Below are 26,245 nucleotides of genomic sequence, written 5' to 3' on the forward strand. Positions count from 1 at the left end.
TTTGACTTTTTTTCTGACCTCTGGAACGGATTAATAGGTTTTCAATGCATTCCTATGGGAAACAACGTTTTGGTTTACAAATTTTTCGCAATAAGAAACGTCCCGGAGAATGCGTTAAATTTGTAAACCCAGGTACCACTGTACACATTTTACATAATGCTTTCTTTCAAAGGAGACTCAAAGTACTGAGCACATGTATTTGGAATCAACCTGCTTAAATGTTAAAATTTCCACACTTAAAGGGACACTCTATGCAATATTTCACCATGGTTTCTAGTTACATAGTTGCATTCCCTCTATTTTGTTTGTCTAACCATTTTCAATTGCTGGAAGGGTTAATGATGAGTCCTCTGCACAGAAAAGGTGTCAGTAATTATGCTATAGCTGTAATAGCTCAGTTATATAAAATGGTTGCATGGCATCCACAATATTTGTACAGATAGTTAAATTTCACATTATGACTTTGGTAGTCGACTGGGTGGGCTTAGCGTTATGGGGAATACCACAGTTTTTATCAAACCATTTGAACCTCTACATTAACGTTAGTAGTTTATGGTGCTTGGTCTGCCCCTTTAGCACTTCTAATTTTATTGAGGATGAGGTCATCCTTCTAGGAATAGAACCTTCCCCCCCAATGATTAACCATCTTATTTAGTATATAAACCACAACGTAATTCAACTATAATTGTGCAGATGTTTCCTACCTGCATGGAGTAGGGGTCCTCTGTCTCACTGTCTCCAGCGGTGGGTGTTGTTCCAGTGTCACTAGAGGCATGTGACGAGAGAGAGGACGAGGAATGACGCACGGAGCTCAGAACCACCAGAGGACTGTAAGCATAATATGGGCACAAAGGGACAGGGTCACACACACACACGCCCCCCCACACACATGCACACACATATTAAAATGTGAATTAATAGTGACACACAGCACCACATACTAAAGGAACCCACCATTCCCAATACTAATCCCCCCCAGATAATTGTGAAGTGCCAGTCTCTCTGACGGAAGCATTCTATCATTTTATATTTTCAGCTGCTTGCTGGATGTGAGCTGCTGTAGGTTGTTAAAAAGCCATTTAACCCCTTAAGGACCAAACTTCTGGAATAAAAGGGAATCATGACATGTCACACATGTCATGTGTCCTTAAGGGGTTGAAAAAGTGTAGTTTTTTTTATGAACATAGCAGTCTGACCAGGTCTTGCCCAGAATATTGTCAAACATGGGTAACTGTGTAATTACTATACAGTAATTGCTATGAGCATAGATTTTTATGACTTGATTTAAGGGACTGTTACTTGTGTCCCTGTGGTTTCACTTCCCGTACACTTTTCTTACTCCATCAAATTAACCCTTCTTGTCCTACACTGCTCAAATTAGGTTACATTACCGGAATAACAGTTATAGGATGTTGCAGACAATATTAACGTTGGCATATATAATAGTATGAGCAGTTTGTTTGCATGGATGCAGTGAAACAGTATCTTGCTATAGGGTAGGGTACCTGTGGCGGTGAAGCAGTCGCAGACTGTCGTTGCTCACGGGTCCGTGAGATAACATGATGTTACTCCGGGGGATGGGCGGGCAAGAAGTACTTAACCTTTCTAAGGTCGGAAACTCCTGGTAAATGAAATAAAACATGCACATATTTAAAGTAATGATACACTTCATAGACCTATAATAGAACTTTACAGCACAATCATCTGATGTAAAGAAAGAAATGTGAGTCTTGTAGGAAATACAATCTGTGGCATAGATTGTGTCTCCATAGAGTAATTATTAAAGAGTGTCTTCCATGCCAAAAATTACATGTTACTTTATAGAGTTGTTACTTTGGAGCGGTAGGCCAGAGAAAAGACCACGAGAACGCATGTACAGCCATATTGCTTGCTAGATACAAAGAGACATATTGGAACTTTAGGGTGAAACTGCTGAATAAGAATTGTGGGATACTTCCAGTGTGGTATGATGCTGGAGGAAGACATGGTTAAATATATATGGCATTAAAGAACTTGCCTTTATTCACCAAGCGTGGCTGCTTTAAGACCTCCAGGCCAGAGTTTTTAAAATGTACCTGGTGAGCGATTCAAAATCCTTAACAAGAAGCCATAGAAGTTTTGAACCTTTTCTGTAACACTAAAAATGTTCCTCCTGGTTGGGCGCCATGCTTAATGTGAAATAGATGTACACATTGTCCAGCTGGGAAATCTGCCCTGGCCCACTGACCTGGGGTCTGCAAAAAGTACTTACTAGATGAACCTATGGTAGAAGAGTGATTGCAAGCTAATAATAACCAGATATAAAGTATAACCAGTTCCAGTGTCAGGGTCTACTAAGCAAAATCTGGCCATGCTGATAATAGGGATTTCAGTAACGCTGATTAGGGAAGGTATTAATTAAAGGAATGGAACAGTGACAGGCTAAAATATATACATGCTTGATTGATTAATTAATTACAGAAATAGATCGGACTGCATTACATAAGGCTCTGTTCCTTTAAACCCACTTGGCAGTACCACGACTGGGACAGAAAAGAGGAAGCAAGTATATCCTCTAAATTGTTCGGAGTTGTTTGGAATTCAAAGTGATTTTCAGGTTTTAGGCTAAAATAGCCAAATTGAAAATATACCTCGCTAAGAGATGTATTTCTTTTTACAATTCAACTATTTTGTTTGTCTATCCTTTTACAATGCTGCAGAATATGTTGACATTATCTAAACTGACGAAAAAATAACAATTAAGCTGCAATGTAAAGAAAATATGGAGAGGGTAGCATGTTCTCCCTTGAGAGCATCATTACCTGGTACAGGCTAGAACGCATGACCTGGAATTGATCCACCAGCTTCTTGTGGAGCGGCCGCATCTCGGGGTGCACGCAGCGCTCATGTACAGCTAAACCCACACCTAGTACATGCACCTGGAATGTAAAGACAGCATGTCTATAGCACTCCTACAGGGAGTTTGACACCTACTGTGTAGCTCGTATACAACGCACAGCAAGGATCCACATTAAATGTAAGTTGAGCCTCAAACCTATGTGCCAAGTAAATGCAGAATACCATGGTGGCACACACCCTACATGAACAATCTCACATGGCACATATCCACCACAAATCAGAATATCTAAAATGCACGCCTCTCATGCAGAATTAGTTGTACTCCGAGCATACAAAATTGGAAACAAAACACAATATCTGTGTAAAACATGCTTAATGTGTACAGTCATAACTTGCAAACACGCATAACGCCTCTCTCTTGATTAGAACATCACAGTTTACATGTGTACCCAAGACCAGTGTCTGTCACGCAGAACTAGCATACTCTAATCATAAGAAATTGGAAAACACACAAAGAATTTGTGTGGAACACACTAGCTGTGTACACTAATCCTTGTGTTTAGCACATGTACATGCTACAGACAGCTCCTGTGTACACCTTGTGCTATACTTTACGTGCACTCAAAACATACCATGCACACATCAAGTAACACCCTATAACACAACAGGTATTCAGTAGCAGATATAACGGCATCATACAAAAAAAGTGTAAGATTAAACTGCAGCTGGAAGAATGAATCATGTAAAACCAGGTGACGGTGATTACCGTACTTTAAAATTTATAAAAACCCTAAAGACTGCATTTTCTAAAAGGGTGGTTGTGTAAAACAAGGAAATTGCAATGTTTAGGCTATAACTAAAACACACACACACACATAAATCAGTTTGATCTTCACGGGCATAGTGTCCAAGGACAAATACAATAACAAACAATGGGTTTTACTTCAGATTCTGTTTTAAAATACTGGTCACAGAAGAAGTTGGAATACCACTATCAGACTTTCTGAGCCAGCCATATTTTTGCCACCTAGCTTCCATATTTGTAAAATGTCTGTACCTGCTCCTGCATAAGTTCCTTTAGTTGGCTGATCTTGTCAGCATCTTCAGGGTGCTGTGTGATGTAATCCTTGTCAAAGAATGCCTGGAAGGTTAAAAGAAGTGCGTGAGGAGATGCACCCCAGGGAGTCAGTAAACTCAGCACAGCTTAGGAATAGTCAGAGGGTACCAAGTAAGTAAATGGTTAATTGAAGACCAATTTCACCTTCAGTTAACACTATTACTCCTACCACAGAAGGCCATCTCCACATAAATTATACTCCTATCTTTGATAACCATCTCATTACAAATACTCCTACCTCCTATGACCATCTCAGCATTAATACTCATACCGTGATGACCATCTCAGCATTAATACTCATACCGTGATGACCATCTCAGCATTAATACTCATACCCGTGATGACCATCTCAGCATTAATACTCATAACAGTGATGACCATCTCAGCATTAATACTCATACCGTGATGACCATCTCAGCATTAATACTCATACCCATGATGACCATCTCAGCATTAATACTCAAACCAGTGATGACCATCTCAGCATTAATACTCATACCAGTGATGACCATCTCAGCATTAATACGCATACCGTGATGACCATCTCAGCATTAATACTCATACCCGTGATGACCATCTCAGCATTAATACTCATAACAGTGATGACCATCTCAGCATTAATACTCATACCGTGATGACCATCTCAGCATTAATACTCATACCGTGATGACCATCTCAGCATTAATACTCATACCGTGATGACCATCTCAGCATTAATACGCATACCGTGATGACCATCTCAGCATTAATACTCATACCCGTGATGACCATCTCAGCATTAATACTCATAACAGTGATGACCATCTCAGCATTAATACTCATACCGTGATGACCATCTCAGCATTAATACTCATACCGTGATGACCATCTCAGCATTAATACTCATACCGTGATGACCATCTCAGCATTAATACTCATACCGTGATGACCATCTCAGCATTAATACTCATACCCGTGATGACCATCTCAGCATTAATACTCATACCAGTGATGACCATCTCAGCATTAATACTCATTCCCTTGATGACCATCTCAGCATTAATACTCATACCCGTGATGACCATCTCAGCATTAATACTCCCTTTATCTCTAGGTTCTATTTTGTGGTTTTTTGTTACCTATGTATTTTCCATTTTCACAGATTTTTTCTGTTTCTCTCATTTCCCCCACATATTTCCCACTTTCTCACCCTCTTGCTATCTGTCTCATTAATGTCTTTAGTCTATCCATGTCTTATTTCTCTTCACCATTGCAGTTTCTCCTCACCTCCTGATAGCGTGTTATACCACCATTCACGGCTGCATCTATGACTCCATTCAGGCACATGCTGAGCAAATTGATATTCCCATGTAGTGTGTGGTGCTGATACTGCGTGATGAGAGCTCGAAGTTCTTGTGTTTTGTTGCCCAAGACCTGCAGTGCATTCTCCAAGGGGCTTACCTCCACCTGTTTAACACACAGAGCATATCTGTATCATCATTTCATTAGCCAAGATATTCAGCAATGCATATTTACTGCGTCTACTACCATTTTTAATAAAATGACACATAATAATTTTTTTCTAAAATCACTGGGGACAATGCAGTCTGCTAAATGACTCTATTTTAAAGGTCAATTTTCCCCCTTGGTAAACCATTTACCAGCTCTCGTTTCTGTACTTCGAACCAGCATGAGATCCCTGGGAGGCTGTGAGACAGTGTCAGAGTGCTGCGTTCTATCCATAGACTCTGAAAAAAAAGAACATGAAAGGAAGTTCTATGTTAACTTCTGCTGAAACAAGACTCAAGAGTACTGATTTTAAAATGCCGAGAGACAGGACTTATGGTTTCTAGGGAGAGGGGAAGGGAGACAAGCCGGTCTGAAACAATGCTTGCTAGCTGACAATTTAAGCATGTCCCAATCCCTCTGACAGCTTGGGAGTGTTCCTCTCCATCTGACAGTTTTAGAGTGTTCCTCTCCATCTGACAGTTTTAGAGTGTTCCTCTCCATCTGACAGTTTTAGAGTGTTCCTCTCCATCTGACAGTTTTAGAGTGTTCCTCTCCATCTGACAGTTTGAGAGTGTTCCTCTCTATCAGACAGTTTGAGAGTGTTCCTCTCCATCTGACAGTTTGAGAGTGTTCCTCTCTATCAGGCAGTTTGAGAGTGTTCATATCTATCAGACAGTTTGAGAGTGTTCCTCTCCATCTGACAGTTTGAGAGTATTCCTCTCCATCAGACAGTTTGAGAGTATTCCTCTCCATCAGACAGTTTGAGAGTGCTCCTCTCCATCCCCCAGTTTTTAAGTGCTGAAATCTGATAGTGCTCCATCTCAACAGACATATTAAGAACATTTGAAAGAGTTATGACAATGTATTGCTGACCTTAAATTCATTGTCCTTATCTCTTGGTCCGCGGTGGAACGGTCGGTCGTATCGGAACCTGCGTACGTTGTTTACGCGATAAAAGCTCTTAATTCTCTCAGGAACCTGATCCATTTGTAAAACTCGTGGGGTGTCTGGGAGAGGTGTTACTGCATAAATCTGCAAGTCTGTGCTGAAGAGTCAGGGAACAAACTAAAATAATTTATACTAATCTGCTTAGGTAAATACTTTGGAATGGTACTGCAGTCTCATTAAACAATTTAAACTGTGGTATGCTGCAATAGTTTATACATTATACTGAATGCTACATTGCTTTCTAACAAACTTTGGAATGGTACTGCAGTCTCATTGAACAATCCAATCTCTGGTATACTGCAATATAGTACTGCAAAACTCCACCACTAGAGGGAGCTTGTGTACTGCACTGACTATCGTACACTATACAGATTTTGCTAGATCCCGGTAGAACCCATCTTGTTATATAGCCAGTCATGCATTGAAGGATACATTGCGAGTCACTCTGCAGGATGGTGTCATCAGGATGGTTCAGATGTTGCATTGCTATAGCCTGTGGGAACTCGCTCAGCATCCGTTGTTGAAATGCCTCCAAACGCTCGTAATCATGGCCTCTGCACACAAATTCTTTGTTCTATCAAGAGGAATACGCCATTAAAAAGCATAGAGAACTGTGATCAGAACTATAAGGAGTAACATAATTTTGAGCGGAAAGATGCAATAATTAGGTGGCTTTGGGAAAACAAGGAAGTTAAAGGAGAGAATAGTGAGTGGTAGTGGGTGAATGAGAGGTGAGATTAAGTAATGCTGGGTGAATGATGGCTCAAAGTGAGCAGTTGCTGGGTGAGTGCGGGAGCAGAGTTGGGTGAATAGAAGTACAGAGTAGAATGAACTAGTTGAGACAGCGTGAATGACTAGCTCTAAGGGCTGAGGACACGCAAGATGAGAAGCACTAGGTGTCTTAGTGAAGAATTCTGGGTGATGAAGTAGAATATTCTTACTCGCAAGAAGAAAGGAAACTTCTTTCCATAGAACCCCACTCGGAAAAACTCTGGTTCCAGTCTCTGCTGGTCCATAATGTGGTCATAATAGGTGGCCTCCATTTTCTAAAAAGGAAAGAGAAAAAAATATATGATTTTTTTTTTTTTTTATTTGGCTATTTCGGTCAATATTTTGCAGTTCCCTTGTATATTCTCCACAACTCCCAGTTTAGAGAACACACCACAGCACAGACGTTGCATACAGTGCAAAGTGAGACAGGCAAATGATCCACACTGTGTAGACAGTTCACATAATACAAAAGGGTATACAGTGCAGATGGCAGACACGTCACATCCACAATAAATGGCCAGGCTGATTACAATATCTCACCAGGATCCAGCTCAGACTCTGATAATCATACAGTTTCTCATACTGCGCAGCAAGTTCTCTGCATAGAGGAATCGCAAACTCCCAGCACTGGAGTAAGACACAAGAGAAAAAAAATACAGAACAGATTCAGATAATGAGAAGGGGGAAAAAGATGAATTAGTTTTGCATAGACATTAGTGGTGAGTTGAGACTTTCTCTATATATTCAGTTAGAGCAGTACAATATCAGCATGATATTTACATTTGTACATTTAAAGGGGAACTAGCATTAAATATAACAAACTTTTGATATGTTGTAGCATACGTTAATGCATGTTAGTTTGTGAATTTGCGATGACCCTGGCCCTTTAGTTTAGAAGATATTAGGATTGTATGCCCATCTCTGGCCTGTCTTGATGACATCACTCTCTGTGAGTGCCGGTCAGGGTCCCTCCTGGAAGCAGCGAGTATAAAGCATACATTAACACAGGCCGATTGCAGAATACTCATGGAACACAGTAGTCCACAAAGGAAGGAGTGGAATCAATCAGCAACAAATAAAAACCACAATACCGTTTTAAACAAATATCTATGGTGAAAATTTGTAAAGAGTCTTATAATGCTACAACATATTAAAGGTGATCTGTTTAATGAGTTTTCCCTTTTAACAATTCAGCTGACCTATATGTAATTTTTTTGTATTTTGTCTGTATCATTTGTATACAGCTACACACTTCTGGTGACACAAACACACCTTGCCCTTGTTAAAATAGTGGATTATCTTGCGGCTCAAACCTTCCTTCCGCTGCCATTCGCTTTGCGCTGGGTAATTTAGGAACTCCCGCAGAGAGCGATCCTCCCACTGTAACAACTCCCAGTAGAGAAGCAGAGTGAATGCGGCCTCTGTGTGCATGGAGTGAGGCGAGAGAGAATAGACAAGACATTAAAAAGTATTGAAGCCCTGAGGACAAACAGATGGAATATGTGAATTTAAAGAAAAACTGGTGACTTTACAAAAAACATTTAGGTGATAAAATAAAAGTAAGCTGGAAATTAAATGCAGCAGACTTCATAAGGTTTAGCTAATCTTATCATTCCTGCACAGTTCAAGGACTGGCAAACACACCAACACTAGGCCAAAGAATGCCATGCTGTAACGGGCCGACAAGATCTACATACTAAAGGCTGGGTTCTCTTAGCAGCTCACTATATAACAATTCCTACAATGAAGTCTAAGGTGCTAAAGTATGAAACATCTCGGGATAAACCTGCTGCTTTGATTTTGTCATCTTAAAGCAAAATGGTAGTTGTAAAACTGACGGGTGGCTTTCTTTACATTACACCTACAGAAAATTATTATATTGTAAATACCTGTATAGCCCTCAACTTAAAAGTAATTATGCGATTGTATATACCTATATGCTTGTCATATTAAAAACACATCTATCATTGTCCACCAACAGGTATTCATCATCTTGTTTATACCTGGATAGCTCTCCACACTGTGATGCTTGTGATAAAGTATATACCTGTAAAGCTTTCTGCCTGTAGATGCATGTCACACAGTTTATGAATATATCTGATGTACATCTCTTCTTTATTTATTTCTGATTTGTAGAAATTCTGTAAAAATATAACAAACACAACCATAAATTCATGTGCCTTTTTTTTTTAACCAAGATGAGATGTTTTCTCTAGTTGTAGTGTTCCTTTAATGCTGCTGTTAAAGCTATTTTTGAACTACTTAAATCGGAAGTTTTTGAGCCCTTAAGTTTCTTTACGCATTTTTTATTAAAGGGACACTCCACTTATCAAATACAAAATAAATAAAAATCACTGTTTAGTAGATAAACCCCAAGTTAAAACTTGCATGCATTCAATTATGTATTCTATTACCATTGGGGATATATCTAAACACAGATTGCAAATCCTGCAGTTCTCTTGTCTGTTCTCCTTCTAACCCCGCCCAGACTTTTTGTGGCTGTCCAAACACAGACCTCCCAATACAGCTCAATGAGAAGTCTTTAAAAATCAGGTGCTCTGGGTAATTGTTGCCTCTTGAGGTCAGCTGCATTTAGCTATAAAAACCAGGAAGTAACATGACCTGATGAAGCCAAGGGGGTGTAAACCAGGTTAAGGTATAAAAGTGTAAATTTCTATTGAAAGCTGAACTTTTTGCAAAATAAAAACATAGGAAACACTCTTCACACAAAGCTTTTTAGCGAGCTAGTGTTGTTTAGGGGCCTGGTGTGACCTTTTAATATCACATTTTTTACATGCATAATAAAAAAAAAATACATTTTAAAAAAAGACATTGAACGATTTGCAATTTTTATGCATTGTCCTTTCCATAAATCTATACACTTGCTATACAAATTTACACATATATTTATTAAATATACATCTGTATATATATCTGTATATATAAATCTATCATATATATATATATATATACACACACACCCCAATACCCTTAATCCTCACCATAAGGTTTACTGTGCAGCCAACTTTCTTGTTTTCTGTCTCTTCACCTTTCATACAATCCCTGAAATAAAATATGATATATTCCAACTTAACATCTCTTACTCTTTAATTTGGGAACAACAGGTCTACACATAGAAAAGTCCTCTTATTTTGTAATCATGGCTGGTATTGACACATGAATTTTATGCTTTGCCAAGGTGTACTTTCAAACCCTCCCTGGCAGAATGCAGAACTTGTAAAGCCCCCTTAAAAATGGCAACCTTATTCTGTGGGAAGCAGATGGCAAGTGATTCTGTCACTCAGGAGCATTCCTTATCGTAAATGTTCTCACTACTATACAAATGTCTGTCTCTTCCCCAGAAACTGAGCTAGTCACCTGAGTAGCGTGCACGTATGACCTTCCTACACAAAGGTAACCTGCCTCCACGTACCTTAGTATAAATGTAATATAACAAGGCAAATTATTATGGAAATTAAATCACTATAACTTAATGAATAGGACAGCATTACCTACTCAATCCATTCTTACCTGTAGTCTAGAAGTCTCTCCATTAGACGAGTTACCGAGGTCACAAATGAAGCACCTGGTTCTCTCCATGTTTCCTGTTCAATCTTCTCTAATAGACTGAGGTTAAAGGTGAAAATCAGACAAACACAGACAGACTGACTGCTCCTCACACATCACTTACTAGAGTGTGAGCTTCGCAGACTTGTAATTATGGAACCAATAGGCCTCAATTTAATATTGTTGGATACATATTAAAAATGATTTAATATTTTTGGATAAATGTTTAAAATGATTTCATTTAAAGAAGAATATTAATTTTTTTTATACTTTCTTTTATATATGGCTATATTAATTTAAATTTAATATATTTTTTGATATTTCAATACATTGAAAAAAAATGTTTTCTAAAAGTGTTTCCAAAAATATGAAATCATTTGGAAAGCTTATACAACAATATTAAATTGAGGCCTAACAGGTAGGTGACCTACAGGCACAGAGCGATATGGTCCAAGGAGATGTATATTACTGGGATGGCACAGGAAATTTTCACACAAGGAAAGACAAAGGGGAGATTCATAAAAGTGTATCTAAAAGAAAAATGGTGCAAGTTCTAAATTTTATGCTATCACCATGGAAACCAGAGGGGCAAGCTGGAATGTTCAACATTCAGTTTCCATGGTAATTTCTCTACTTTTAGAATTTTGCACCTCTTTTCCATTAGCCACACTTTCATAAAACATGTGCCACTAATGCGTGGAGTGGGGTGTATATTTACAGCTTGTGATATACATTGATTTGGGTGAATTGAGAATCAGGGATCCGGAAAGGGCAACAAAGCAGTGGGAAGAGGAGAGGAGAAACAAAAACGGTGGATATACACATTGCATGCACCTCTGTGTCACATACATATATACATTTACACATATAAACAAATGGCACACATAATACACATATACACCGCATTATACACACATATGTACTGTTTAGTCTTACCTCGGGTATGGACCAAACAGCTGAGAGCTGCTCCGGCAGCGACAAAGGGGTACAAATACAAAAACAATCATCATGCTAATCCCCCATCATCAGCACCCGCTCAGCTACAACACTTTGTCTTAATAAAATACTACATCCACATCTTTACCACACTTCACTCTGCTAGACCACTGTACTCAAACTGTAACCATAAGTTCCCGATACCACACTTGGCTACAATACTGCAGGCTAATACATTACTGTACCCACATAAACACCATGCTGCATGCTGTTACACCAACTGCACCATCCTATACCAATGCAACCTAAATTATACCATACCAACAACTTCATCATACCACATCTTCTACACTACTACAACCAAATTCAAAACTGTACACATCTTCACATCTTAATAATTGGTCACCAATGACACAGGAGGTTGGAAAGGGAATGTGTCACCCTGGGACATGGGGATCATTTTGACAGGGAGCACTGAAAGCCAAAGACCCAGGGCTACCCATGTGTTGCTGAATAAATGTTCCTGTCAGGGCAGAAATGACCTGCATTGTTTAACATACAAACAATCTAAATACAATTCACATATTACGTCGCACTGAAACATATCTACCTTTTGTTAAAATACATACACTGTGAAACTCCCTGGACATTGGCCACACTACATACTCATCACAGCTTGCTCTACTGTAGAATAATGTGTCTTGCAATTCCACATTTGCTCTCTATTTGTTGTATCCTGTATCTCTCACTTATTCTCAACCACCTTTCTCCCACCATGGCAAGACAATACTCACAGAAGACTGAACAGCTCCCGGTAATTTTCATCTCCTTTCCCCTCAGAAACTAACGTGTCCAATTTGTCAATAAGTTCAGCCTCTACCTGTAGAGATAAACCAATTTGATTGGTGTGGGAAGAATATATGTTATATCCTTTGAGTGTGGTGAGAAAATGCCCCTGATATCTCTTCTCTCATTAACATACATTAGTATACCTCACCCACTGAATAACTATATCTGTGTCAAAAAAATATTTACATCTATTATGAGATAGTGCTTACTTCATTTAAAAGGGAGAATTATTAACCCAAAGATAGAGAAGGAGCTGGAAGGAAGATTTAGTGACAGATCTGCTTTAATCTTATATTATTTGGTATCTTAGCTCCCTAGAGCATATGATTGCTCAAAATAGTCTTCACCCAAACTGTAAATTGAAGCAATAAATTACTGAGTGTCCCATTAACTTTCTGGTCTGACAGAATGCTCCTTGTTTCACATACCCACCATGCTATGTCTCCTACGCTAACCATTTGGATGATGGAGATTGGAAGAGTTATAGCGCTTGTTGTAAAGTGTGGAAGACAGCTCAAAACACCTAAAATCAGAGTATCTCCTATCTGGTTGCACATGTATAATTTAGAGGGACAGAGGAGAGCAGCACCTTGATGAGATCCTTAAGTCCAAGTTAATATAAAAAAATTTGGGGGTGTGGAAGAATCCCTGCTCTGATTTTAAGTAGAGCATTTGTAGTTGGATCTAATAATGCCCTCAGTTAGCCAATGTACTGGAAGCTCTGCAAGTAAAGCAGCATAGTACCGGTATCCCATGGTGTGTTGATGTTGCTTATGCACATGCTCTTGTCTGCCAGTGCGTTCTCACCTGTTTAAAGTTACCATTGCGTCTCTGCTCACAATCCATCATATCGTGGAAAATGGGTATCATTATATTTCGAACTTCTGGCTGAGGGACAAGAGACACTCCTAAAAAAGGGCCAATCATCCCTGGTATAAAGTGATACTTGTGCTCTCCTGGAACATAGATGGAGAGAGGATCATACTATCAGGATGATAAAACAAAAAAGAAAAAGAAAAAAAATGTGAGAAAGTTAAATAAAGAACTCAAAATGTTAGTCACCTACCCAAATTCTGCCACATGTTGAATAGCTCATATGTCATCATGACTCGCATATCTCCATACCTAAAAAAAAAAACACCACAGAACAGTTAGGCAGACTGTTCCAATATATTGCTTTACAATCTCCTCTGAGAGGCTGGCCATACTTACTTGTCCAAGATCCTTCTCCTCTTTCCTGCAGCAAAGTTCTCCAGCTGCAGACTGGGCTGGTTAATGAACAGAACAGCCAAGCTGAAGTACGAGTTCCACACCTTTGGTTAATGAGAACAAACAAAAATAAAGGAGGAACTGCAGCAACGTATTCTTTCAGGAAAAAAATGGGATAAATATGGTGGATGATACCAGAATTGCTTGGAAGGATAATGTCCTGAATGGCTAAAGATGTTACTACCTAACTCAGTGGTTTCCATTTAAATAGCTTAGATCAATTAAATGTTGAATCGACTGTTGTGGGAATAGAATCTTAGACCTTATTAACAGGTACTACAGTTTATTCATTAACCAACTGAGCTGTGTCAACTGCTTTACATCATATGTACTACTGTACAGGGGATGATAACTCATATACATGATGAAAGGCCCATTTAGTATTTAAAAGTTGTTGCTCCTCAATTATACGCCAAAATGAAATATTAAGTAAAATAACTAAAAATAATATGATTCACAAAGTCTTTAATGGGGTTAATACATATATTATATGGACAGATAATATGATATTTAGATTGTTTAATTTTGTTAATCTAGATGTGATATAGTTCCACAGTAATCTAGGTTAAAAAGAGATTAAAGTCCATCAAGTTCAAACTTGAAACCCATTTTTTATGCAGTTATGATTATAATCCATGAAAAATACACAACTGTTATTGCTGCAGTCGAAATTAATATGACATTTTAAGGTTATTGTGATTGTTGAAAAGTACATGAGCAGTTACCTTAAAATCAAAGTCCCCTTCACAGAAGTTCTTGTGCACGGCGGGGGAGACATACTGAACAGTCGTCACTATGATGCTAAATACAGAAAATAAGAAATACTGTATGTAAATACAAAAGGAAACCTAGGGCTTATTTGGTGGAATGTATACATATGTATATGTTATCTTCCAGGTGCAGAACATACAATCTCATGTTAGAAATAGGCAGTCTGGGCTTCTTCAGAAGTTGATGAACAAAAGCTCCTTTTACCCCTCCTGCCCCCCCCCCCCCCCCCCAACACTTTACCAGCTTAATTGGGGCCATTGCAGTTCCTAAAATATGGTTGGCAGCTATCATTAAATAATGGCTCAAGAGGTTCCCAATATCTGACATATACCAAATATTGCATTCTTTTAAGAGTTTTACACTTCCTTGACAAAAAATAAAATAAAAAAAAATAAACATTTTGATTAGTTTTTTCTCTTTTTTATTCTATGTTTTTATTTTATTCAACTTTCTTATCTCAGACCTAAGTCTACATTCCATGACTAGAGATAGAGTTATCACCGGTAAATGAGTAGCAGTTTGACATAAAGTTCAAAGGAAGAATTGCTATAAAACTGCCAGAATTCAACTGATCTCTGGGGAAGACTGATATAATCCAGTTTTATACAGTACCATAAAATCCATATAACAATTGAAATATTTTACTATCCAATGCCGGTGACATGCAACAGGTAAATACAGAAAATGTGCATGGTAACCTAATCTACCCTGAACTGGATTTATACCAGGAAAGCTGACAATGTCTTTAACTCATCCTCGACCCATTATAAAGTGGTGATAAAAAACTACAGTTCTCATTAAAATCCCCCATTGAAGGGACACTATAGTCACCAGAACAACTACAGCTTTATGTAGTTGTTCTGGTGAGTATAATCAGTCCCTACAGGCTTTTTGCAGTAAACCCTTTCTTTCACCGAAAATACAGTGTTTACATTACAGCCTAAGGACACCCATACTGGCCATTTCTCAGATGGCCACTGGAGGTGCTTCCTTGGGCACCCTCTGCATGGAGACACTGAACTTTTCTTGTAGAGATGCATTGATCAATGCATCTCTATGAGGAGATGCTGATTTGCCAGGGCAGCGTTTGACCTCACTCCCACCCAGTCTCCTTGGTGATCTCTGACAATTTAATGCTTTTTTGGGGGAAATCATTTGATTGGCTGATATCATTAATTCTGATGATGCCAGCCAAAGAGGCAGATCGGGGGCGGGTCATCGTCTGCAGACCCGTGGAAAGCTGGAAATAAGGTAAGTTTTAACCCTATATGGTGTTTTTTTTTTAACACTATAGGGTCAGGAATACATATTCCTCTTTTTATTTTTTTTTAATTTCACACCTCTCCTTCATCACTATACCAAAGGTAAGGTGCATACTTACTACCAGGGGTTTGGGTAACCCCTGGTCCTTTAAGGAAGTGGAAAGGGGTTTCAGGCTAGGCCACAACAACCTTGCTATCCCCATCCGATAGCAGTATTTTATCGCAATTTTTTTTAGAGCTGTCCTTCAATGTTAAAGTGATTGCACAAAAGGTAACAAGTTCACTAAAGAGTAACAATCAATGCAAGTCTCCCCCCCACCCTCCCCCCAGTAAAATTCCTCTAACAGGCAATATTCTCATGGAATGCAGCTCTCAAGTTGAAGAACTAGATTCCCCAAGAAATTCATGTAAACTATTGTATCTCGATTGAAACAACTAGCAATCATTCTCAACCAACTCACTTGCTGGCGAGGAGTCTCATTACTGTCCAGTCCGGTGGGAAAACACTCAACTTCAGCAAATTCCGAAAGACACAGAAGATCTTGAGTAGGAATTCCTGGGCCACAAACAAATGGTTCTTAATGCTTTATGTCAGGGTTTCCAAAATATATCAGCTTTAGCTAACAAATGTAGTGTCAAATCTAAGAACATTGCTGTAGCTTTGTCAACAGAAATAGTCTAAAAACTATCTGCATATCGAGTTATCGTTATATAAACAAAACAAAAATAAAAACAAACATTTCCAGCTGAACTTGGGCATGTTGGGTACTGTGCATCATTAGAGAGTTCAAAGAACAATTTCCCATTTCTGATACAATGTTGTGATCTACACTGTCAGTCCAATTGTTTGATTGGCTGCTGACATGACATGTTCTTAGCAGCCTTGCTTTTTTTTAAGTAACTACCACCGAGTGTTTGACAATTGTTATAAAAATATAAGATAGCTACCTTCATGCTGAAACAGTAGCAGATCTTCAAGTATTCATTGCAACTAAACTACTATAACTTAATTAGAATAAAAAATATTATTCTATTTGTATTATGTTAACAAACAGAAATTTCCCCTTGGATGTCTAGCGATGTGGGTGGTTGGTTCATCCTACTCTCGGCCACTGAAGGTCGCTGGAATCATCCTATATCCCCGCATGGGGGTACTTTAAGCATCCCTCCGGGGGATATCCCCGAGGCTAGATCTTTCCCTGGAACGGTCCACATGCGAGCATAGGTAACCCTTGATCCTTCCATGCTCTCCCAATTGCTCCCAGCCCTATTCCTTTCCCATCTGCCGCTTATCTTTTTTCCTCTAGCTCTTACTTTTACTTTTCTCTTTCCTTCAGGTGGTGCCTACCATCTACTGAGATGGGGCTTCTTATACGATATGGACTGTGGTCTCATAACTTAGCGGAGCAATAACAGCATTGCAGAAGGCAGGGTGGAGATCGTACGTACCTTGGTCCTCCATATATACTTAAGGGAGTGCATAAGCTAGACACCAGACGTAATTGTTTCTTTCTGACTGTTAAGATTGTTTTACTATGTTTTATTCTAATTCAAAACCCTGGCGGGGCACCACCAACCTCAAGACTCGAGAAACTCGCCCACATTGAACTGATGATACTACAAGTGCTGTTAAAGTTATTGTTTTTCTATCTGTATAACAACTTTGCGAACCTATTATCATTCCATTGTACCCTGTGTTGTCAAATGCTACTGTTTTGTGTATGGTGTCCTGGCAAAAATAAATGGAAATTTCCAGGTACCAGTGCTACTTCATGTCTACAAGCTCTAGACTAGCTCTGCCCCCCCCCCCCCCCTTTTTAAATTATTTCCTATGATGCTCAGAAAGCCCACACTATGCACTATGCAATACTGAACTCAGTGTTAACCCACCAATGTATACCCCACTCAGATTGTGTTAAACACACCCCACTGATTATGGAATTTTCTTAAAGCCACAATCTTCCTAACCCATGCATTCTCAGTCCTACTCACCTTTAGCTCCTCCTTGCTTTGGAAGTTGTGCAGTAGATGCTGGTAGTGAGTATCTGACATTAGACGCAGCAGAGAAAGAAGACAGGAGACATACTCCCCCTGACAGGAGGGGAACATAGTCAGAGCCATCATGTAACATGGAAAGAGATGGGGTATTCAATAATATCCAAAGGGTGACTGAAACATGGGATGTGATGAGCAGTGTAATCAATTTAAAAAATCTGCAAATTAATAAATATACCTTCTAAGACCGATTATACCTTCAACCTTGTCTTTAATATAACACAGTTTCCATCAGTTATTAAAGCATAATGTGTTTTTTTGTAATTATTATTTATAAAACCATTTGTGCATGTTATTCATTTAAATTATTCAAAACAATAAGTTGAAAAAATGTGTATTGCATCTGAATAAACATCTGTGAGAATAATGCCTATTTATGGGATATAAAAGGAAATGTTAACTATTCTGCATGGATCCCACCTTGCCCAAACTAGCTCTCTTATAAGTGTTATTCCTTAAACTAGCTAGGCTCTGTATAAATCACATACCAGCGTATTGCCTTATTCTGCAAAATATATTCAAATAACAGGAGTGTAAACATGCCACAGTATACAAGGTATTACTTGTAGACCATTGACCTTGAAGTCAGAAGCTCTGTGTACACCCAGGATGTGTACCACTGCTGCTTGATATATGATGTTAATAGTTTATGTTAATTGTTTTTTTTTTCTGTTAACTGAAAAAAAACCTCTGAAGGGACACTTGGTTTTCCACCATTGAAAACAAAGGTTGGTACTTCAGAAATAGACAATGAATGTTTCCTTTTAATTGACCTAGCTGTAAATCATTGAATTGTTAATTGGATATACGTAAGCGGTAGGAGGTCATTTTCAGGCATGACTATGGTTTTAAAGAGTGGCAGTAATATTTTTAAATGTCTGATGATACATCGGGGCATGTCCTTTCACACATGGTTTCATGGTTTCAACAATATAAGCACATTAAAGAAAATATGTTATTTTGTGTTGAGATCTAGAAACAAAAATGATGCTTCCATATACTGTTACCATTCTCCTATCAAGACAAAAGGAACCTCAGGCAGCCAGGAATAAAGTCCCCAACTCAAAACGCTGGTGCAAAGCTGTGCCTGGATGGGTATGTGCCTTGGAATCTTGGAGTTATGTTGGGTGAAATGCCTATGATGATGCTGGTGCGAAAAAGGGTAATGGGATGGTTCAGGGAGGGGGTTAGAAAAAAGAAGTGATTGTTAGTTACTAACAGTTATTTCTGCTGTACACTGGGGGCACCGCTGGCCTCTTACCGCCTCCTGGGCCTGAGATTTACTCATGATTATGAGCAGGGTCTGAAGCAGCACATCTAGCAGACTCTCCTGGAGCATCTGTACCTCCTCTCCGACATCCACTTCCTGCTGGGAGAAAAGACCATCACGATTTCCAAACACACATAATTGAATTCAGCTTCATGTTGGTTCCCTAGCAGGCATAGGAGCTTAGGGAAACGTTTTGTGGCTTACATCTTGGAATCAGGACTGATTGGATGAACTTAGTATAGGTCTCTGCTAGAAAGGTGGTCTATAAGTGAGGGTCTGTTGGCCAACAGTAGGAATAGTTGGTGTACACCATTATATACAGAGTGTCACATGGTATAATAAATGTTTTTTCCTTGGTATGCCTGGCATTTGACATAACATGGCTACACCACTGGCTGGAAGCATGAAGTTTGGCAGAGCTATAATGAATGCTGATTTATGCTTCATCCTTATGAAAGTGGTTGTTTAGCCAAAGAGTCTAAAAATGAATGGAGTTCCTTACTGGATGAAAGCAGGTACAGTTCTGGCTGGATAATTAAGGGTCTGTCACTCTATGGCATTTGAGATTGCTACTGAAGATAGTCTGTCTGTGAATTTCATATGGAAAGTAGGTCAACAGGGTACATTATGTTTGTAGATTAAGCCTAATCTCCATACTTAAGACAATTAATGTATAATTCTCAATATTACCACATTCTCTCTGGCAATAGCATACTCAGGTTTGATTTAATGTACACACACAGGCTAAAGATGACCCGTCTTTTTTATTGTGTTATATGTAAAATGGGCAACAATAACCAAGAAGATCCAGGATTTGCAGTTATACTAAGACTCAGACCATTCTGATTCTCATTTAATTTACTAAATGAGAATCTCATGATTCACTGTGCAGGAGAGTTGCATGGGTAGAACTGGGGCTTAACCAGTTTAGCTGGTTACTTTTCAATATGAAAAGGACAGTGAATTACAACTACCAGAAATCGTTGTTGTGCTGCCTCTCAAAATAATAGAGGATGACCTTACATACACGTGCATTAGTGAAGCCCTAAAAAAAGGAAACAATGCAAGTTGGGATGGAAGGCAGAAATGGTGGATTTGCAGAAAAAAACTACTTATTATTTTATTTTATTTATTTTTTAAATAAGGGAAACAAATATCGAAACCAACCATGCATGACAAACTGTAACCTAATCTATATATTTTACATAGCATGTGTGGGCAACTGATGTGCCTCTAAAAAAAGAAGATCGCTAGGTTGCTAAGAGAACAACAATAAAAAAAAGGTCTAGCCTGTGGCTTGGTACAACCGTATTGGAGATCAGTCCTCTCACCGTGGAGCTGCTCTTGATGATGGAAAAGATGCTGCTGAGAATCCCAGAGCAGACAAGAAGCTCCTTTTGCTGCCGCAAGTGCAAGTGGATGTGATGAAGAACCACAGGCAGGAGAATCCTTCGAGCTTCTGTGGGCAATGGAGGTCAAACTTACTTTAAAACTCTATAACCAGCTATATATTGTACATAATAACATCTGGGGCAGCTTACCTGGAGAATACTGGGGCATCACGTAACATACACACCATCAGATTTTATCTAACACATTCCTCGACACTCACACAGTAGGGCTTGTTGCCTGCCACTGCAGTTGTAATGCAGAAAGAAAAGTGGACGAATGTTCTAACAGTAGAACAAGCACCATGGAAACCAATGAAATGTTCCAACTTATTCTATAGGTTTCCATGACAATTTTTGCACTTTTCAAACTTCTCTTCACTTTTCTATTAGCAACATTTACATAAATCTTCCCCTACCTGTTACCTGTGGAATGTGACTGAACTGACCAAAAGGAAAGCGAGACATTAAAAAATAAGATAAAACACAAATGAAACATCTCTGTGCAACTATTAAATCTTGTCTAAGGTCTGAGACAAACACATAGACAGCTTTAAGGAAACCCTGTGCTCATCTCTTTCAACATTTAAATTGTTAATTATTATTATTACTTAAAAGGCTATCTTAAGAAGAACATTTTAAGCACCATAGCACCATTTTGTCTCCTAGCACCAGAGAAAGTACATCAAGCTCCAATGGTCAGGTTCTTGGGGTGCCCTTTTATCCATGTGAATAAAAATAACTGAAATACAACCGAGTTGAAAGAACTGATAATTGTCTTTAAGGCTTCTGTAGCTGCTCAGCATGTTCTACCACAAGTCACTTGACAAAGGCTCACGTAGGAGCCGATATCTTGTTACCACTTTTGTGTTCCAAATAAAGTCTTTAGAAGAAACCATCAGGTGTGCCTGGACATTTGTATCTACTACCACAAGTGTCTGATGACATAGTTAAAGATCTTTACATTTACCGTGCTATTAGGCTCGGTGCATGCTAATGAATAACATAATTTGAATTATGTTTAACTCTAAAGAAGGTCTGGGACCCTTGTGAACACACTAAGACCATTGGCACATGTAGGACTGCACTGGCTTATTACATACAACAACATCTCAATGCTTTAGATATATATTCCCATTATGTCTAAGCATGAAAACCTTACAGCAGGGGTACTCAAAAGATGACCAGTTTTACAACAGCCGTGGATTTAGAGAATCATTGACTTACACCATTTAACATTCATGACCAATTCTTCCAGTTCAGCATTGTTTGCGTGTTACTTGTTATCTTCTTCATTGTCAGGTTTCAGGTAGAAATTTTCATAAATACAAATAGGCTGTGGTGCTACTCTTGCTTTTTCCACTGGGTTGTTTATGTATTGATGTATTATTATGTTTGCAGATGTCTGTATGTCTGTTTTTATTAATACATGGCTTTATAGTAGGCTTGTTATTCTGCTTATTTTTTTACCCATTACTGGCTAATACATTTTAATATTATTATAAATGGTCCGCGTCCCTCTTTATAGTAGATGATTGTATTTTAAACTCCATACAAATGTTTTACTGTTTGGTACTTACATTTCTAGATGCAATGCCTGTTAAAAGAACTCTATAGTTTAAAGGCACTTGTGGAACACACAGTGTCTTTGGGTTACAGGGAGGACAGTTCTGACTCATGACACATTGCCACGTTTCACATCTTTCGTCAAAATTCACGTCCAATGCATCTAGAGACTGTAGTCTCCTTACCTGGGTATGAAAACAGCTGGCAATCCACTGTGCGGCCAATAGCCTGCAGCTTCACCACGTCCATTGATTGTCCTAGGTGCAGAGTGCTGGGCAAACTGCTGAGTGTGCCACGAACAAACTCTGCCACCTCAGTCACAGAGAACATGGGCAGCAGTTCCTCAAAGATTGCTGGGAAGGAGTTTAAGAGTGCAGCCTGCAGGATGGTACATGTTATCATTAGAAAGTATAACAATGTCAATAAACAAGCAACTTTGATACTTCCAGCTGCAATGAACTATGGCTCCTAAAATGTTTTATCAGCCATGGCAGCCATAGTGCACTGTATTGGAAGTGTTAAAGGCTGCATATCAATGTACGCAACAGTTGTACATATGATTCAGCCACTAAGGGCAAGTATGAACAACTGTAGCATGGGAGTTAACCTAGGGCGGTCAATATTTTTAAGTTTTATTGGAATTCTTGGGGTAAGCCTTGCATGCCAGACACAGTTTGGCATAAAACATAAGCGCACTATGCGTGATTCAAAATATGAGTGGCACACTGTCCAGTGAATGTGGACAGGCAAATATTTTGGTATACTTACGTTTTGCCTTACAGAACAGTCCTTTATTGTCTGTGTAGTTACAGGATTTTTCAGGAGTTCATCAAGACTCATGTTTTTTCAATAGAATAATCAATACTTTAGCTTAACCTCTCAAAGCAGGTGATGTGAATCCAGGCTAGTAATTTATTTATATATATTTTTAGTAAACTATCAAATATGGCCACAAGGGGGAGTTTGAGATTTAATATATTTATTTAGAGGGGTATATGGATTTAATGTTTCCAGTGATTCCTCTTTAACTAATAGTGAGGAATATATATATATATATATATATATATATATATATATATATAAATGTCAAGATAGCCAGACTAACCTAGTAAAGGCTGTTTGCATTATTCGCTAGAGACTATGAACTGTATGAAACTAAAAATGGAATTTTACATTTAAAAAAAATTAAAATAATAATTTTGAATACCAGAAAACTCACACAATAACAGTTATTTACCAAAATGAGGGTTTAAAGTAATGGGAATTTAGGGCCTGAGTAGCCAAACTGAAAGCATAGCAGTCAAGTTTTTTTACCTTAAATTTTTAGATTTACTTCAAATTCACATCAAATTATCACTTCAGTGAATTACCTTGACTGTATTTAAATTAAATTGCCACCATTTGGGACTTCCTCTGTAATTAGCTATGGGATGTGTTCATCAAATTACCATGATAGGCGTCACACTCATTGCTACTGCACGATCAAGGCAGTCTCGGAGCTATTTGACACCGTGTCAAACGAAACTTACCTTTAGCCATCGCTAAATAGCCAAAGGTTAAACTTAGACTAAATCTCTACATTTTTAATGTATTGCTACATTCACATACATGCACCTTACAAGTACGAAGCAAATAAGTCATTAGAAATTAGTTGGCTACTTTTTGTAGATTCCTTTGTGAGACAGATAAAGAAAGAGTCTTATATTTCTACATGGATTGGGCTCTAATTGGGCTGGGTTTGTTAATAGCAGCATCAACTGCCTACCCTTGTTCTTGTTCGTTTTATCTGCAAAACAATTATTAGACTTCTAAGCATTGCAGAGCGAACCTATGGTTGTAGTTTCCATGGTAATACTAAAAAAAGTGTTAACTCTCTTCAAAATTTCAGTGGATCAAGAGAATATTTACAGAAAAGAGGTAACATTTTGGAGAAACTATTTCGTACGTGTTTAGTATATGATGCAAAGAAGAATCTAAATAGGCCAATAGGCCAGTTCTGAAAAATCTATACACATTGTCTCAAATATAGTGGACAAAGCCAACTGGTGGCTTTAACCTCTTATTTATGTCCAAGCAAAGATTTTGCCAATAGCAACCATTTAGTGCAGAAAGCAAGACTTTACATGGTAGCCAATTAGGGTAGAACATATAATAATAACACAAACATGAATATTACAGCTATATGGCCAATCCAAATAGTTAGATTTTTTTGTATCACCTCGCTAGGGAATTCAGTCCTGAAACAAGCTGGTTTTCCATATATTTACTTTCCAAATGTCTACTATGAAAACTTAGGTCAGAAGCTCATATGGGAAAACTCACACTCAGGGACTAAAACGTTTGCATACAAAGTTTCATCTCAAGGCTGATTTTGAGCCAACTTTTGCAGATTGGCTATACATTCAAGAATCTTATACATAGCTACAAAACATTAAACACTTTCATATGTAACCAAAAACATCTACAAACCAACGCACAATTTTACACATAGACATTGCATTGCACACAAACACATAAAAACACAACACAATTATTATCAATACCATAAGCACACAATCAAACTCACATATGCACAAGTGAAAAGGGATGTAGCCAGGAGATTTGCAATGTGTATCACAAATCTCCTGGTTACACAACTGACTCAGAAGATATAGTCTATCAGCCTGTGACGTCTGTCCATAATAAATAAATACAAATTCCATTCAGTTGTATGACTCATGACATCCCAATCAATGTGCTTTAAAGTCTCTGGTCCAATCACTAAATGCTAATTTTTGTTAAGATTATAAAAATTATTTCGAACAGGGCTACACAACCTGTGCCATTCTAGATGCTGTTGTTTACATATCCCGTAGTGCTCAGTCAACAGCTTATGAATTTGGCAGAAATGGCCTAACCCACATCTAGAGAACAAATCACACGTATTGCAGTAACAGTGTGTCTTCAGTCAAGCTTTGTACATAACTCTGCCAGCACAGGATTTACATGTAGCTAACCAAGCATTAGGATAATGGACCATTCAGACGTGTTTTTTAGGAGACACTGATCATCACATCCCAATTATTTAAAGCTTCTGAGTCTCATGTGAGGAGAAGGAACCTGGTATAAATGATAGAGTGAAAAGGGTAATATTTGCATTAATGGAAAAGTATGAGGGATTGAAAAACATTGCTATGAGAGGCAGAAGATGGCCTTGTGCAATGCTTTGATGTATGTAACAAGTGCAGGTTGAAATGAAATGTGAATTAAGGTGGACATCTAATGAGCAGATAAGGAGGTAAGGGACACTAATTGCAACCATGATGGTGAGATGGGCACACGGTATGAATAGTAGGTGCCAACACTTTGGTGAGAAGTTACCTACTGAACCCACAGTCCATGGAAGAAGTTAGATTGTGGATTGCAGTAAGAGTTCAAGGGATCATCGCTGAAATCGTGAGGTAGGTGCAATGTGAGGGTTCAATAAATTCTTAAAAGGGCAAAGAGGATTTTATTCTGGGGGAAAGGCCTCTACTTACAAAGCAGACTGTGGGTGAGTTTGAAGAGGCCCCTGTGTTTTGAGAGGCAGTATCTCCTGTTTCACTCCCCTGTCCTCCAGCCGCAGGAGGCTTAAAATTCCAAAAAAAGGGGGCGTAGGGAGGAGCAAAGAGGGTGGTAGAGGGAGAAGCAGAGGGAATGAGTGGGTTGAAAAGCACAGATAAAATGCAGAAAATGGGTAAAGAAGAATAAAAAAAAGGGATAACAAAGATAAGCAGGTTGTTGCCACCAGATAGAGGAGTGCTTCCCAATGCAACCCCGAGAGAGGTGAGTGTCTGTTTGCGAATAAGGCATTAAAGAGGTCAACTCACTCTTCTTTGGGTACTGTTTAAGGTTCACAAACTCTCATCTGCCCAAACTCACCTGGGTGAATAGCAGAGTGTCCGAGCTACGAGTATCTAAACTTAGGACAAATCGCATGGACTGGAAGAGATCATGGATACTGCAGCGGAATTGCTCCTCCTCCAAACCTCCCGTGGAGCGAGCAAAGAGCATACGTGACTGGACGATGAACTTAAAGAGGTTCTCCAAAGCCTGCAGGCAGAAGATACAAGTTATTAATTCGTAACTGCATGGCGGTTCTGGAACTCCCCTATTAATATCCCATTTCAAA

The 26,245-nt window shown here is 38.7% G+C and overlaps 1 protein-coding gene across 9 annotated transcripts in view; it reads right to left on the bottom strand.

Moving 5' to 3' along the window:
* Positions 1-26,245, bottom strand: part of DOCK3 (dedicator of cytokinesis 3) — a 292,905-nt gene that overhangs the window by 13,787 nt on the left and 252,873 nt on the right. For 4 of the 9 annotated variants that reach the window (XM_063426607.1, XM_063426614.1, XM_063426613.1 and 1 more), the window contains 27 exons: positions 25,996-26,166; positions 25,614-25,703; positions 22,281-22,473; positions 20,473-20,600; positions 19,091-19,237; positions 17,809-17,907; positions 16,278-16,372; positions 14,509-14,584; positions 13,727-13,827; positions 13,581-13,639; positions 13,322-13,470; positions 12,460-12,545; positions 11,666-11,692; positions 10,694-10,789; positions 10,165-10,225; positions 9,210-9,303; positions 8,435-8,583; positions 7,703-7,789; positions 7,333-7,437; positions 6,824-6,965; positions 6,317-6,483; positions 5,596-5,682; positions 5,222-5,401; positions 3,896-3,979; positions 2,802-2,918; positions 1,506-1,621; positions 705-828 (listed from right to left, as the gene is read on the bottom strand). In XM_063426607.1, coding sequence (XP_063282677.1) covers positions 705-828; positions 1,506-1,621; positions 2,802-2,918; positions 3,896-3,979; positions 5,222-5,401; positions 5,596-5,682; positions 6,317-6,483; positions 6,824-6,965; positions 7,333-7,437; positions 7,703-7,789; positions 8,435-8,583; positions 9,210-9,303; positions 10,165-10,225; positions 10,694-10,789; positions 11,666-11,692; positions 12,460-12,545; positions 13,322-13,470; positions 13,581-13,639; positions 13,727-13,827; positions 14,509-14,584; positions 16,278-16,372; positions 17,809-17,907; positions 19,091-19,237; positions 20,473-20,600; positions 22,281-22,473; positions 25,614-25,703; positions 25,996-26,166 — 3,030 coding nt within the window. The remainder of the gene's footprint in view (positions 1-704; positions 829-1,505; positions 1,622-2,801; positions 2,919-3,895; positions 3,980-5,221; positions 5,402-5,595; positions 5,683-6,316; positions 6,484-6,823; positions 6,966-7,332; positions 7,438-7,702; positions 7,790-8,434; positions 8,584-9,209; positions 9,304-10,164; positions 10,226-10,693; positions 10,790-11,665; positions 11,693-12,459; positions 12,546-13,321; positions 13,471-13,580; positions 13,640-13,726; positions 13,828-14,508; positions 14,585-16,277; positions 16,373-17,808; positions 17,908-19,090; positions 19,238-20,472; positions 20,601-22,280; positions 22,474-25,613; positions 25,704-25,995; positions 26,167-26,245) is intronic. The other 5 variants (XM_063426609.1, XM_063426610.1, XM_063426611.1 and 2 more) reach the window with 5 other exon arrangements.

The sequence above is a fragment of the Pelobates fuscus genome, chromosome 7, assembly GCF_036172605.1.
Source record: "Pelobates fuscus isolate aPelFus1 chromosome 7, aPelFus1.pri, whole genome shotgun sequence".
Classification (NCBI taxonomy): domain Eukaryota; kingdom Metazoa; phylum Chordata; class Amphibia; order Anura; family Pelobatidae; genus Pelobates; species Pelobates fuscus.